At 36.4% G+C, this 16,707-nt stretch overlaps 1 protein-coding gene across 1 annotated transcript; it reads right to left on the bottom strand.

Annotated features, from left to right (window-relative positions):
* Positions 1-100: 100 nt before the first annotated feature.
* Positions 101-1,373, bottom strand: LOC116002003 (EPIDERMAL PATTERNING FACTOR-like protein 5). Its single transcript, XM_031242007.1, has 2 exons — positions 1,102-1,373; positions 101-441 (listed from the first exon to the last, which is right to left on the bottom strand). The coding sequence occupies exons 1-2, from the start codon at positions 1,181-1,183 to the stop codon at positions 224-226; spliced, it is 300 nt and encodes a 99-aa protein (XP_031097867.1). The 5' UTR covers positions 1,184-1,373; the 3' UTR covers positions 101-223.
* Positions 1,374-16,707: the final 15,334 nt, after the last annotated feature.

Raw genomic sequence — 16,707 nt, 5'->3', positions numbered from 1 at the left:
AGGAATATTATGCACAGACCCCTTTTCTTATTTTTATTAGATTGATGTGACATGAACTGATTATTTTTAATGCTACAATATTAAATCAAGACATTTGAGAGGCAATGAAGATTTATGTCATTTGATAAATATAAGAAGTCAGCAATGGATTATACGTATACAAGTTTAGAAATCCTCAGGTCATTTACATAAAGTCTATTTCAATTCAATGAACCAATAATAACTAAGGTGGGAAAAGCTTATCCCCACACTTGCATTTCCAAGCTAGAAGATAGTAGTTTTCATAAGTAGCTAAAGGGTATTTCCTTTGATGAGAAGGAGCCACAAGGGTAGCCATGCATGGTCTGCAATTCAGGCACTTATCCACACTGCACCTTGGTGGCCTTGATCCCACTTTTACCTCTCTTGAAATTACTGTTTCCACTCCAGCCTCTAAACCCTCTGTCAAAACAAATATTTTTACTCCATCTTCATAGGCTAATACATATGCTGGTGTACTTCAATATATATAATATCACTGTGTAGATAGATTCTAATAATGGTAATATATTTACAGCTTACAGCAAACAAAACAAGAAGCACATACATATTATAATATGCAATAAATTGTATGGTTAAGCTCCTACTATACTGCCTTAGCTTTATCACCTATGTCTCATGAAGTCTAACACTGAAACCTAAGGACTAGACACCCCAGCACCACTGAAACCCAAGAAAGTTGTTAATTAACAAATACAAACACTCTCATTTAAAGAACTAAAATACTGACAAACATATAATTATTATTCCAAATAAACCAGCTATTTGGGAATGGTAGGTGTTGTTAGAATCCATTTACCACTGCACTAAAAACTATAATAAGTAGTAAATTAAATACACAGTTTTATTTTCTTATATTATCATATTTTTTTTCCTTTTAAGTTTACACCTAACAATCCTCTAAACACTTGGTGCTAGACTTGACACTTCACCGACTTTCGCCAGGTGTAGAGAGGTTAGAAGGGTTATATATATATATATATAAATGGCCTATATATAGTATATATAATATATAGGGGAATATAAAAATGAAGAGATGAGGCATTTAATTGGTGTAATTACCTGTTATGGGAAGCAGGAACAGGAGGAGGGCAACAGTGAATCCAAGCTTGAGGCAAGTTGAGAAGTGAATGAGTGAAGCCATTAAGATAAGCAAAGAGGGGTGCTGAGAGTGGTTGGCATGTGGAACTGGAAGCCCCGTTATAAAGGGAGTTTATCTGAGCCTTATTGGGGCCAATAGTCAATACATCAGAGAAGGATAGATGGTGCCCTTGCCTTGAATTGGAACCATTATATTGCAACAAAAAAAAAAATGCAAATATATATGTGTTGTGGGGGGGCAAGTTTTAGCCTGTTAAAAGTGACTTCTCTCTGATTGACATGATAGTAGTTGTTCAGAAAATTGAATACTCTCTCCAACCCCTATTACTATTTAGACTCACATGTTACTGCACCCCAACTTGCACTCCCTTCAATACTTTTATTCAATTCATTCCACCACACTTTTTATATTTATTTTTTTAAAAACATAATCTTCAAATTTCTGTTTGTTGTTGTTCCCCACTTCCCCTTGTTGATTGACTGTTTTGTCATTTTGCATTGGTAGAGTTCATAATAATAGTTTCCACGGAAAATTTAGTTCAAAAAGAATATATAGGCCGCTACTATACGAATGCACACATATGATAGATTGTATGCATTCATACAAGATGAATTGCACATAATCTAGTTTGTGTGCATTTGTGTAATAACTTATGTGCATTTATAAAAGATTTCACATGGCTCACAGAAAGAGGTGGTCTTATTTATTTATATATATATAATATTAAAGTGGTCAAATAAGTCGCAAATTATTTAGAAAAAGTTAATTACACACTCGAAAAAGCTATTTACTCAGCCACTCCTTTCGAAATGAGTATGCAGTTGATTTTTCTTAAATAGTTCTCGGGGACTTATTTGACCATTCTCTATATATAATGGAGCATTCCTTTAAGAATTATAGTACATATCAGGTCCGACCTATTGCATACAAATGAAAATTAAATGGTTAACCTTTTAGTGTAGATGAGATGGGGAATACATGCAGTTACTTAGACTCCTGATGAATTATTTTGTTGTGTTTGAAGTTTTACTTGAAATAATAAGATCAGTTGTGGTGTTTTCAAAAAAAAAAAAAAAAGATTAGTTGTGGTGTAGTATTTAACTTGGCTAAACTAAGAAATTTATGATGATTTTAGATAGAAAAAGGAAGAAATTAAATGGTTACTAAAGGATTTGACCTTTCACCACAAAATCAGTGTTCCTCTGGCAAGGTAGGGGGTGGGCGGTGGGGACTGGGGAGTGGGTGAAGCAAAACCCATCAAGTGAATAATTGTACCTTCCGAAATGACGTGTGCAGAGTGGAGAATGGTTACAATGCACCGAGTGTGAGGGACTCATATATGATATATCTATAGATCTATATATATAGAGAGAGAGAGATAGAGAGAGTAACACCACAAGGAAGGAAGATAGACATAAATGGTGGCAGTGGGTGCAGGATGGCTTTCCTAAATTCCAAGCATTTAATTTGCATGATAATGGGACTTCTTCTCAATAAGCTACATACCTAGCTAGCTATGTAGATCGGGACCTAAATCTATGCTATATTATCAATCGCAAATAATTGGAAATTGTTAAAAGCAAAGTATCCTGGGTGGAAAGGAAAATAAAAATAAAACAGATTTGATTAAAAAAAAAAAAAAAACAAAGTATCCCGTGTGTCGTGTGCCGTGCATGTGCTTGCTGGGCACATGTTTTGCCTTCCACGCAGTGTTGTGCGTGTGAAATAAATTTGTTGTTGGTCTCACTTCTGTAAATAAACTCATCTCTTGCAGATGAACCCTCATCCCTCTCTCTCCTCCTTATCTCTCTTCCATGTGGCATACTACTATTCCAAAAGTCACTCAATATCTACTGATATTGATGCTCTTACTTGATAGAATAAAATGGAAAGAAAATAAAAAGATATGAAACTATGTTATTGAAAGCTATATGAGTTCTACTAGTTCTACTCCATCAATTATACTGTTAATATGACAAGTATGTAATTATGTATATGCCATTTTCATTTTGTGGATCCAGAAAAAATTGTTTATATTTAAGATTTATGAAAGGGAATAAAAGTTGGGAGTCCAACTATACAAGTAGTATTTTTCAAGCTATATAAGAATGAACTAATGTTAGTCGAAATTGAGAATTTTCTTTTTACCTAGCAGGCCGGGCATTTGGTTAGCAGAAAATATTTGAAGAAAAATAAAATTGAAATTTCTTGGGAATTGGAAAATAAATTACCAGGCAGATATATTTCATTGTTTGGTTTGTGGAAAAGAAATTACTATGAATATAAATTTCATTGTTTGATTGTGTTTAGAATGGTAAGGAATTATAAATGTAAAGATCAATATGCCCCTAACAATAATAATGGTAATAAATTAAGCATAAATTCCATCTATGTAGTTAAGAAACTTTTATGATGTCCAACCGTGTTATCTTTACTTCCCATGTAATGCGAAAAATAAAATATCACCCTTTTACTAAGGAATTCATTTTTTCAATAGAAAATGTTTTGCATCCAACTAAGAAAATATTTTTCATACAACCAAACACCTCCTAAGAATAAAATATTTTGAAAACTGAGAACAAAAAATAGAGGGTTTAACCTGCAATTATATGTCACAAGTATGTTAGAGGGTTTGATTGCTCCAAAATAACAAGTTTGAGGGTCTAATTGGAACTTTTTGAAATTGGAGGGTCTAATTGAACAAATCAGTATAGTTTGACTATCTATTTGACCCTTATCCCAATAAAGTTTGATGTTATCTCTTGAATAAAATAACTTAATTTACTTCTCATGAGTTTGGAGATAAGTTCATGGAACCGCATGAAGTAAACTTGAGATTAAAAAAAATAAAAATTAATTAAGCAAGAAAACATTATGGGAAATGTTGGCAACTATTCACTCGAATTAGCTAAAATTCCAAAATCAGAACCCAATGTAGTGTTTCTGACAACAAATTTCACATTGATCGAGTTAAGCTCTACATACATACTTCCACCATGTGAGTTCCATCAGATCAGCTTCTACATATATACACTGCTGCATGCATGCTCACCTTACATTAAATCCATTGCTTAAATAAGAATTTTGGTCCTAGCTACCCACGTTATATTTTCTATCATCAATCCCTAACTAACCACTCATGCATTTAATGTATTCCAGTACTCACCACAATACTAGATTTAAAACTTTCAACTTAGGGAAAAAAAAAACCCACACACACACCATGAGGATTATGACGTACATTATCTTAATTTTTTTATTAAAAAATAATTGAAGTGGCAAAGGAAATTAGTCAGTCGTGTCTCTTTTTTCAGAAATTAAATTTGTAATCTTGTAGTTATCAAACTAATAGTTCAATCACATAGCGAGAATTGTCCCCAAACTAATTGACGGTATGTATTATTAATCTGAGTATAGTCAATAGTACAATAGTGTTGTGTCTAGTAATATTGCGTCTCCCTCTCTACAATAGGGTCGACTACTTGTACTAGTGTAACGACTCTTCTTCTGGTGAGTGTAATGTACTCATAATGCCGAATAATGATGATAGGGAGTCGTTGGAGTAATGTGCCAGGTAATAATGGAGGGAGCCGTTTGGAGTAATTCCCTCTTCAATGTGTCGTGTCAGCGTAACGGGTTACCATTTGTCTTCCATGCATCCGTTTGTATGCCTGTGGTTCGGGTCGAGTGCTGCTTACCCAATTACTCTGTCACTAATAATTTTTTTTACACATTATAATAGCTTATCTAATTATTAGAAGTTACACTATATTATTCATTATTCCTAATTATTCACACATTGAGAGGGTCATGTGAAAATAGATGCTCATATGAAAAATGAATCTTGTTGGTGCATAAAAAAATAAGATATAATGAATAGAGATCTGTACCAAAAAAAAATTGTGACATTTTTGTAAATAAGTAAAAAGTTTTAATGGATAAGCAAATAAGCCATGCGTGTTTATCTCAAAACGTTGCATGTTTTGAGTTCCTGAAGTATCCATGCCTATAGTATTTAGGCCATGCATGTTACGAGTAGTAATTTTTTTTTTTTTTTAAAGTTTGGCTCGCTATTTATTGAAAAAATAATTTTATGTATTTACTATTGGATTTAGTTTCCTTGTTGGAAAGTGTAATTGGAAGGGATAGTAGTAGTTGTACAAACTACAAAGAAAATGAATTTTCTTAACTCAAGAATTAGGGAGGTAAAAGAATTATTGTTTATGCAAGAAATAAGAGAGATCGAAATCTTAAACAGCAAGCTAATTAAGGACTCTTATACTATTTGTTGTTTACAGACAAGGTTTTCATGGCATTCATCTATTTCCTTCACGTTATTGGACTGTTGCTTGCAAACCGGGGGAGGAATGTAGGGGCAAATTTTTATGTGGGTCATGATATATACATATGTAAATGTGAAAATTTTGAATTGTATATATTCAAAATTTAAAGTGTATAAGTTAAAATGAAGTATGTGTTGATTGGAACTATGCCGAATTGCTAAAGGGAAGGACCTCCGGAGTTAAGTAACTTATCCTTGAGATATCCTGGCGAGATTCCGGTAGAGTTCTCAGTATGTAGATCTCTAGAGCTCTCTTTCTTCTGAGATGAGACCACTATTTATATATAGTGGTGAGTGTGTAGGAAAAATCTAACAAACTTTATCCCTTTGGATAATTCCTATATTTAATTTAATTATCAAATTAAATATAAGGAAGGTATCAAACACAACCATCACGCCCAGGTTCATGATTTTATATTATCTTCAAACCAATTTATATTATCCACATCTTCCAAATTATATGGTCCACATATATTTTTGATGGGCCAAATTTAAGTCAAACCTGCTAATTAGACAATGCAATTCAATTAATGCTTACGGCTTGGTCTAACTCAATTAAATATTTCATCAAGTTGGGCCGAGCAATCCAACATTCAATTACTCTTAATTAAGTAATTAGACTAATTAAATATTTATTGGGCACATTTAATCAATCCAATTAAATAAATATTAGTACAATTAAAGCGATTAATTTGGTACCAATTATCCATCAATGCCCTATAACACACAAATGGGTCCATTTAAAATTTCAATGCTTACAAGTTACAACAGCATTGTGTGGATAATAAAAAAAAGTACATTTTTAAAATACTAAAAGTACATTATTTGAGTCCTGAAAGTATATTAATATAATAATGTACTTTCAGTACTCAAATAATGTACTTTTCATAAATACAAGATACAATTTTAATATACTAAAAGTAAATTATTTGTGTACTAAATGTACATTATTTGATAGCATATAAAATAATGTACTTTCAGTACTCTAATAATGTACTTTTTATTTGTGGTCCACACAACTGTGCGGATCATGATCCATAGAATAATGATTGGGACGTATGAGCCCTATTCCCATCAAATAAACTCTCGAATTAAGTGCAAAAAAAAAAACAATTAGACTCTTGAAAATTATGAATAAATTTGGATTCTCCATTTAGATTATGAATGTGGCTGTGATTTTATAGTTTTTATTTATTTATTTATTTACATATATAGGAAAGGGAGACCAAATGGTTAATTGAGCAATGGAATTAATCAGAGCTCAAGGGCAATGTTTTTGGGACTTAGACGGGTCACATATTGAAGGGTGAAAGTTTGGGGTCAAAGTGTAGTGATAAGGCGTAAAGTACAAAGTGCCATAACGCAAAGCTTGAGAAAGGAGAATCAATTCTGGTAAGCGGAAATGAGCTCGACCAGATGGTAGTTAATTTAGACATTAGGGTGGCGGATGTTTGTTGACCGGTGCAGACCTTAGTAGACTAGCACTAACTAACCGACAAACTGACTTTTCGCACAGTGCCGTGAGAGGCTCTCACTCATTGCCCTGTCACCCAAGTTGTGTGCCGCCTGGCCAAGGTGGATAGCTAGGGGGGGCATATGGATAGGGTTTGTGAACCACGATGGTTGGTTGGCGAGAACCTCGATCGTGTCATCTAACGTGTTACATTGATGATGGTTAAATCTTGGAGCCTGACTGGACACGCCTATGGTTGGGGAAGATGGAGCTTTATGGTCCACGCATTTCTCCGTGAATTGAGGCCTCTAGAGTAGTATAAAAGGGGGTGTTATCCAGTTCAATATATCATCAGTTGATCTAGTTCTTTCAACCTTCTTCACTTTGACTTCTCCACCTGGTCAACTATATACCGTCTCTCTTAGGGGGTGTTTGGTTGGAAAAGATTTTCCATGAAAGGGAGGAAAATGTGTTTTTCCATTGTTTGGTTGGATGGAAAATGTTTTCTATTGGAACTTGAGTTCCCAAAAGTGAAGGAAAACAAATTCTTAGTTAGAAGGTGGTATTTTGTTTTCCATGGGGTTTGGGAAGAAAGATTGAGCAAGTAGACTATTTTACCCTCATCAATAATAATATATTATATTATCACTATTAATTGCTAAGGGCATATTTGTCTTTATATTCATAATTCCTTACCATTTCAAATTCAACAAAACAATGGAATTTATATTCTCAGTAATTTCTTTTCCATCAACCAAACAATGGAATCTATTTTCTTAGTAATTTGTTTTCCATGGAATTTGAATTCCATTTCCTTCAAATATTTTCCAGCGAACCAAACGGGCCGTTAGTGGTTGACAATTTCAAATTATTGGTCATTGAGTTTGAGTTCAGTCCAACTTGTTTGACCTTGTTAGTTGGGTCACTTGATTTTATTCTTGTAGCTCATTTACAATATTACAAAGGTCGGATCTTATTAATTTAAAAATATTTGTTCACTCCCAATATTAATTCAATTTTATGGTAGACTAAGTTCATTAAAAAGCATTAAGCCCGGATAATACCTTAGTCTTACGATGAAAAAAAAATCTAGTGTAGCATTATATAGAGGCTGAAGAGATGTGAAACAGTGAAACTTGAGAGTAAAAAATTAGTATAGAAGTGAATTGAATAAGCAAGTACCATAAAAAGAAATGCAAGGGTGAGTGGTAGTGGGAATAGATGTTTGATTAAAAAGTCTGTTTGGGCAGGGGGGAAATCTAGTAAAAGTGATAGTGGAAGTTAAAAGAGCATTGCTTTATGAATGAAAGCTTGCAATAAAAATTTTATATATAAAAACAAAACAAAACAAAAAGCAGATTTCAGATGATCAGATTAGGCAACCCTATCGTAAACACAGACCTGCACTCTATCCGCCTCAAAATGGTAGTGATCTTTGACTAGATGACTCGTTTCATCCAACACAAACCTACCTTTAATGAATTGTTTGGTTGGGTGTAGTTGTAATTCATTTACAACATAATTCTTTGGCATTTAAAATTGCAGTATTTGATTGGAGGGAATAATTGCAATTCTCTTATTTTGTTGAATTGCAATTCACAGGTACTTTTATAAATTGCAATTCAATGAGTGTCGGAAATGAAAAGGGATGCAATAACACTATTACCCTTTATTATTATTATTATTATTTTTATATAAGGATATTTTAGTCTTTATATTAGTACTCCTTCCATTTTTATTTCCAATAAGGCAATAAATTTATTCATTTCTACCAAATAATGTAATTTGAATTCCTACTTTATTCTACATTATTCTTTTCCCACCGAATTGCATTTCTTTATCCACCGAATTTCTTCCTACCAACCAAACGCCCTGTAAATAATGTTTGATGCAAATATTTATTTAAATTATTTTCTTTTTCATTATTTTAGTCCAGATCAAAGAGGTACATACTTTAATGGTAAGAGTATTTATTTTAGAGCATATAAGTATAATGTGGATGCCAAAGACCTTGTGGGTAAGCGGCATGAAGTGACTCTCTCAAATGGTGACTATAACGTACTGCACAAGAACAATTACACATTTACTTAGCACATTATTCTAAGAACAATTTTTTAACATTGTTTACTAATAAGCACATTATTCTTCTTATGGTGACTATAATGTACTGCATGGTGTTTACTTACATGACATCGATATATTGTAAGTTACATGTATGCAATAATTCTTTGACTTGAGACAACGTAGTTGTCTCGTACATATGGTGGACTAGTTTTTGCCAATATGCATTTTTGTTCCTTATGGGACTATAATTGTACTTGGTAGCCTAGTTCAATATTGTACGAAGCCATGTGTGCGTTCAGTAGAAGATATGATCCACTGCGCTAAGGTAACAACAATGTCTTAGTCTATTCAATAACCATATAACGAGAATCTCTAGCCAGAGTATAATGAAGTTGGACTTCAGGTTATGAATATTGAATAGGCATATTAAACAAGTTTATGGGTTTGACCATGTCATTTACTTGGTTCGGAACAAGTATTGTATTAAAGGAATGTTAGATCAGAGTTGCATGATCATTGTAACAAAAAGGTTAATTATAATATATATATATATTTCATTGTCAACTAGATAGTCATGAGTTCATGACATACTGCTAAGTGTAACTCATGACTTACGAGTTACTTCTTACGTTCTGAATTGGTTGTCTTATTTACTTTTTGCACATTTTTTTAAGAAATTAAAGTAAATGTAATGTGATTTCCAATTATGCCCCTCATTTTTTCACTTTTGGAAATAAAAGCAATAAAGAAAGTAAAAGTCATAAGGGTAAATTAGGAAAAGTAGAATGATGGTGATGTTCAATTTTGGAAAGAGTACAACATTTTGGGACAAACTAAAAAGGAAAGTAAGAAGGTAAAATGGGACAGATGGAGTATTTATTAATGAGTAATTAAATATTATTCATTGCTAGTTTGATTATGAACATAGAAAGCCACACATTAATGGTTTGTGGTGATGAGCAAATTTTAAAAGAAAACGATAAGGAGTTATATCAATATTAAATTAATACATTAATAGCTTATTAATGAATTAATTTAATATTGGGTAGTTTTAGGTTTTTAAAGGCTAGCACCTTTAGCCTAAACCAGACTATATAAATAAGTATTGCCATTAAATTTTTAATGAGATAGAAGATAGAGATTTTTCAGTAGTTTCTCATATAAAATTTTTGGAAGTTCGGACATGCCCGACTGGTAGACGGACTAGAAGCCATACAATTGGATGGTTCATCAACGGCAATATTACTCAACTCTCTTAGTAACATAAAATCTAAGAAGAAAAATTGATGCTTCCGTTAGGTTTGTATGTATGTTTTTTCTAACAAGGATGAACTGAATCTCAGGCGTGTTAGACCTGCCTAAGGGTCAACCGCTCTAGCTAAAGTATAGGTCAGACGATTGACTATCTTACGAATCAGACCAAAAGAGCAAGAACTAATGGAGGTATCTAGCTGAATACACAATCCTGAACAATAAAGTCAGGTAGGTTCGATCCTTGGGTACGGTCTTCTAGTGGTGCTGTGATATAGATTCTGGCAGTTTGTTTAGCTCCTTAATTTTTAGTCACATGAGCGCTAGCTTCCTTATATATGGATTCTTCATTGTACTAAAACTAGCTGTGCATCCAATGATCCAAGGCAATATATATTATATATTGCAGCATGCATGGTATATATATACTATATAGTACGCCGTGGTCCATTATTATTTTTGTCACCTTTGGTTTTAATTTGGCTGAATAAAAGGATAGATGTATGCACGAAGCCGATTTCTTTTGGCATCAAAGTGACAACTTCAATCTCCATCCTTAGTAAGGCTAAAGAATTACATTGGATCATGCATCAACATAATAAGCTGCTGCTTGAGATGCTAATTGTTTGAAAGAAGAAGCCTTAATACTGGTGCATTAAGGTAAATGTAGATGGGAGCTTAGTGAAGAGTTGCAAAACTTGGAAATTAAAGAGTAATACAGGGATTGTGGGTGTTCTATGTTGAAAAATTTGTTATAAATTGATATTTTAAGTGGCCATATTAGTATGAGTGTGATGTGGCTGACTTTTGATTTGAGTTCGGTCAATAGATTCGAATTCTCATAATTGAGAGGATAAACTTGATATATTGTATGCTAATGAATTATATTCTCTTATAAATACCTTGTGTTGGGCATAATGTTTTCAATCTTTTGACACTCCAAAAAAAATATTGGTTTTCTCTCCTACAAAACTCTATCTACCATACTCTTCTAAATTTTTGTCAACATTTTCATAAAATTTTGAAGTATTTGTAAATTCGCGAGTCTAGCTTGAACGCAAGAAAATCCTAACGGGTTCCTATTTAATTTTTAATCAAATTGATTATCTGAGTTACACTCTGTGGCACGCAGAATGTGAAAAATAAAATAAAAGCAGTAATAATAAAGAAATCAGAACATGCGATATATTTACGCAATTTGGAGAAAATTTCTCCCATGTCTGCGGTAGAAGATGGGAAAATTTCTTCTACGCCTGCCATAGATGATGGGAAAATTTCTCCTACATTTGCGGTAGATGATCACAGATGTTGCAATCAAATGAATTGATTTTCCATATAGCTATGGCGTAATCAATCACATCAACCCAATCTTCATCATCTTCTGCTGAGTTGATTAACTGGTCTTCACTTTTCTAACCCAATTTGAGTCTTCACTCATGAAAAGAAAAAATGCCCCGTTGATCTCCAAAATAAACAAAATAATTAAAGAAGCTGAGCTTTGCTGATTAATTCTTGTTTTTTCGATATATTAAAGCTCATTAATTCCTGTCAATTTTTATTTAAGGTGTTTTTGTTTTTTAGATTTCGCACATTACTTACCATTAATCCTAAGCTTGTAGAGCCTCTATTCAAGAGTGGGGGTGGGAGCCTATATAAGTGATAAGACATACCTTACACTTTTGTAGGCAACCTTTATTGACAAATGGAATTAACTTTATTATATTCCATTGTAACCAAGGGATCTTAAACCACCTTCATATTTTGAATGCAATCTTGAGTTACTATTTGAATTTTTATTTGCAAGCAAGCCACTTGTTGGTCGGATTTTGCATTTTTGCACATTGTACCTGCGGCAATGGATTCGGTTGGTGCAGGACCTACGGTGGAGCGGCGACGATGAAGAGATGATGATGATGATGGCTGACTCTCTTGGGAACATAATTTTCTGTTGCGTTTTCCTGTTTTTTTTTACGATCGTACAACTATGGTAAATCGTCGTTGAAGCAGCGTCGAAGGTGTAACTGGTGGTAACGCTGCGAACACGCCAACAGGTTCTTCTACAACGGCGATAGCGGCGGCAGAAGGATTCCTCATGCCAAACTTGAAGGTGACCGAAACTGATGATGATTATGACAAAGGATGGAGGACGGTGAATATCATCCTGATGATTTAGAGGAACACGGCATTTCATCGCATTCCCCACAGACGGCGCCAATGATGGTGTAAATGTAAACGGGGGTACGGATTTACACCACGTGTGTTGTTTGATTGTGTATGATGTAGTGTATGAAATGTGTATGCTTGGGGAGGAAAGCTATGGTTTCCTCCCTGATGCGACCCAAATGTAACCAATAAATGATTCATTGAAAGTCTCGAGTGGCCCGGTAACAATATTCCAATCAAGGAAGACAATCAGACTTCAATATCAGATCAAATTTCCCGGTGTGAAATTATTTGCAAGATGTATTTTTTTTTAGGTGGGAAACTACTTTGCAAGAATTGTATTTTTTATTTGGGTGAAAATTACTTTTGCAAAATGTTGTATTTTTAATTTTGGGTGGGAAATTATTTTGTATTTTTAATTTTGGGTGGGAATTACTTTTACAAAGTTGTAATTTTTTATTTTGGGTGGGATAATTAGTGACCTAGAATATTTAATACCTTATTTTCCCCTATAAATACCCCATAAACCCAATGGTTTGAGAACACACCTTGTAAGAATTCAATTTGAGTGAAATTTCTCTCTTTTCTTTGCATGAGAAGTGCATTGAAGTTTAGGTTGTTTGTGAGAAGCATTCAATCTTGGTAGGCTAGTGAGAAGCTAGTTTATCCCTTTATCTTGTTCTTTATATTCACACACATATCCAAAAAACCCAAAAAGAATACTATTACTCATATTATATAGCTAATTTTATTTTTGTATCTTAATTCTAGTGCTAGATNTGTAGAGTTGGGATCTCAAAATCCAAGAGTCTACAAGGTAAGATCATCTTTTGGACACGAAAGGTTCTTGAGTGATTCCTTGAGTGTGCACTTATTGCGGGAAGCAATCCGTGTACGCATCACTCCCGAGAAGATGAGCCCAAGAACAAGAGAGAGAGAGTGAGAGTTGAGTGATGAATGGAATCAGGATCCCGAGAGGCAAGGGATGAGAGGGTGCCATTACAGTGGAGGGTCAGGTCCTTTATATAGAAATAGGATCTGACCCTTCAGGAATATAATATTCCCCAAAGGTCACTTGCCCTTTAACAATTTCTAAGGGACACCCGATCTTTTAGGGATACAATAATACACGGACTATATACATTGTACTTCTACAGTAGTCCTTGGGGGTATTTACCCATCACAAGTCCCCCACTTCTTGAATCTGCGAGAGTCGTCAGGTTCGAGAAGTAAAATGTGCTCCAGGCGGCCAACTTGTTACAAGCTGATAGCGTTAATGTAAACGGGGTCTACGATTACGCTACGGATATGTGTGTTACGTGAGGTAAAGGGTGTCGCTCAGCCGGTCAATCGGTCACTCTACCGGTTAACGACTGAGCGGTGAGAAGCTATGTCGCTCTACGGGTGACGAACAGTAACAAGGAGAGAGCCAGAGAGATCCTTCCTTCTTTTCGCAAGTGTCTCTCCCTCTATTTATACTAAGCAGGTCACGTGAGTACTCAACAGATGACATGCGGATGGTCTGACGTGTCATGTCGGCATTGGTCACATCGAACAGTCGCTCTGCAGGATCTCCGTGACGTTTAGGTGCTCGAGGTGGCAGATCAATTACTCACAAAATGCCATCACTTGTCGCCTCGAGCATTGCAAACGATTAGAAACTTCGGGGAGCTCGAATGATTCCTGTAGGTCGGAATCTCCTAGCTCCCTAGTAGGCTGCCCGTAGGGCGGCAATAAGTCGCCCGTAGGGCGGCAGTGAGTCAACCGTAGGGTGGCAGCAGGTCGCCCGTAGGGCGGTAATAGGCCGACTAAGTGGATGCTGACGAAGCGTAGAGTGATCGATGCGGATCGGCCAAGTGGTTGTTGGCGCGTAGAGTGGTCGATGCGGACCGACCGAGCGATTGTTGATGAAGTGTAGAGTGGTCGATGCGATCGGCCAAGTGGTTGTTGGCGCGTAGAGTGGTCGATGCGGACCGACCGAGCGGTTGTTGACGAAGTGTAGAGTGGTCGATGCGGACAGACCGAGCGGTTGTTGACGAAGTGTAGAGTGGTCGATACGGATCGGCCAAGTGGTTGTCAAGTAGGGTAGCAAAGTGCACGGTCCGCCTAGTCCAATTGCGTATTTACCCATCACGAGTCCCCCACTTCTTGAATCCGCAAGAATTATCGGGTTCGAGAAGTGAAATTGTTTTCTCGCCATTTTCTTCGGTCGGCTACATCATGGACAATATTTTCTCATGTCGGTCTACAATCTCCTTCTCCATGCAACATGCCATCATCTTTGGGTTTCCATATGCTAGAGCAATCCCATATTTCCTCAAGCCCATTACTTCACCCAAGGCCCATCTTTTTTCAAGGCCCATCTTTTTTTTTTTTTTTTTTTTTTNCCTTGGCCAGTTGACCGGTCAACTGGCCAAGGTGGCCAGTCGATCGTACTGCCCAGTCGGTCGACTGGGCAATCGGTCGACACCGTCGACTGGCCAATTGGTCGGTCAACAATTTTGACTTTTTTTTTTTTTTAACTTGGTTCCCAAAGATAAAATACATACTACTTGTTGATGTTGATGGTGCCCTGTCGTTGTTGATTTGTTCGCATCCTTTACTTGTGTAGCATGTCGCAAGATGATAGCCAAAATTTTTCTGCCCATGATTATGATGATTTGAATGAGGATGAATTTTGTGTGTCCGAGGGTGGGTCACCGAACCATTTTGACGATGCTCAACAAGTGAGGGCTCGTCCTGTTGCCCCCATACAATCTGTCCCTTCACAAATTCTATTGAAGAAAAGAAAAATCCAAACGAACGACTCCACTTTGAGCAAGGTGAAAGAAACCCCGATGAGCAAAAGTATCATGCCAAGTGGTGATTATATCGAGTTGGATCCCAAAGGAGCTTTTGGTACTTCGGTTGAAATATCTTCCAAAGAGGAGGAGCAACTTGCAGATTTAATTGGAGAAGGGATCCGTTACGAGGTTGACCGACGCCTAACTAACATCGTTTCTTGTCATTACAAGAAATGGATAGGTGTCCATCTGGATTCGCTGAAGGCTGGTATGCGCATCCCACTTGATCCTTTCCTTGTTGATTTTGTGAATTATTACGGCATAGTTCCAAGCCAAGTGGCGCCAAATGGTCATCGTATACTTGCGTGCTTCCCTCAAATTTGTGCACGTCATCAAATTCCTTGCACGGTCGATCTGTTCAACTTCCTTCATCTTGTGAAGACTATGGGGAAGAATTGCCACCCCAGCTTCGTGATCATTCAATGTCGCGGGTTGTTTGGAAAAGTTTTCGGTCTACCTGATAACAACCGTAAGTGGAGGGGGAAGTTTCTTCTAGTGTTTTTGAAAGACGGGGTGCCTTTCGAAAATGAGTGGTCTCGTCGAATGCGCAAGTGCGTGCCACCGCCTGAGACTCTAGAGATCAAGGATGCAGTCGAGAAGATTTCATCAGAGTGCTATTTTTGGGATACTTATCACTCTCCAGAGGCACTGGCTGCAGCTCATCTACCCCCTCCGGTGTATGGGATTCAACGTCAGGTTGTCCCAGATGGTGAGTTGGACGCGTGACATTATGCAATCTGCTTTGCTATTGTCTTTGATTTCTCACTTGTTTCGCTACTTATCTTGCAGGTCATCTAGCAATGGACCTTGATCCTGACCTTGAGGAATTTGTAGGTGCTGGGGGGAAGTCGTTATTCGGTATTGATCAGTCTAAATCATCGAAGATTACTCTGAAAAGGAAGTCTACACCATCTGACCACCACGAGACCGACCAGTTACCCATTGGACCCCCTCCGTCTGGTTCTTCTATCGCTCCAGTTCCTTCTAAGTCATTGGGCAAGCGTCCTTTAGGTGAGGTTGAGGTTGAAACTGAGGTTCCTGGTAGTACACTCGCAACCAATCGTGAGATGGCTCGACTCGCAGAAGAGGGACCCCCACACGTACGTGCACTTGTTCGTGGGACGGCTGATCTACCAAAAATGTTCAACCTACTGTCCGAGCTAGGTCCCCCACCTGCGAGTGTCGTCAGTGATACCAATGAAGAGGTCGCCACAAAGATGGCCCAACACTTATCCTACGTACGTATTTCTCCTTTGATTATCAATCGTTCTGCCTCTCTACATCCTCTTTTTTTTTTATTTGTGCGTGATCGTGTGGCAGGTTGCAAACACAAGCACCGAGCTATTCATGCGGTGTCAACTATATGCTATGAAGCGGGAAGAAGAGTCACACGCATTTAAAGCCACGATGAGGGATTTGGAAAACCAACTTGAGTCTTATCGCGTGCGGG

Source organism: Ipomoea triloba, chromosome 1 (genome assembly GCF_003576645.1).
Source record: "Ipomoea triloba cultivar NCNSP0323 chromosome 1, ASM357664v1".
NCBI classification, from domain to species: domain Eukaryota; kingdom Viridiplantae; phylum Streptophyta; class Magnoliopsida; order Solanales; family Convolvulaceae; genus Ipomoea; species Ipomoea triloba.
The sequence above is the reverse complement of the archived record's forward strand: the minus strand, read 5'-3'. Positions and strand labels throughout refer to the sequence as shown.

Bases quoted from the DNA above. Each gene is read 5' to 3' on its own strand.
- LOC116002003 (XM_031242007.1), bottom strand. From the start codon at position 1,183: ATGGCTTCACTCATTCACTTCTCAACTTGCCTCAAGCTTGGATTCACT. The intron at 442-1,101 runs GTAATTACACCA...TTGTTTTGACAG, and splicing joins GTTCCTGCTTCCCATAACAG to AGGGTTTAGAGGCTGGAGTG.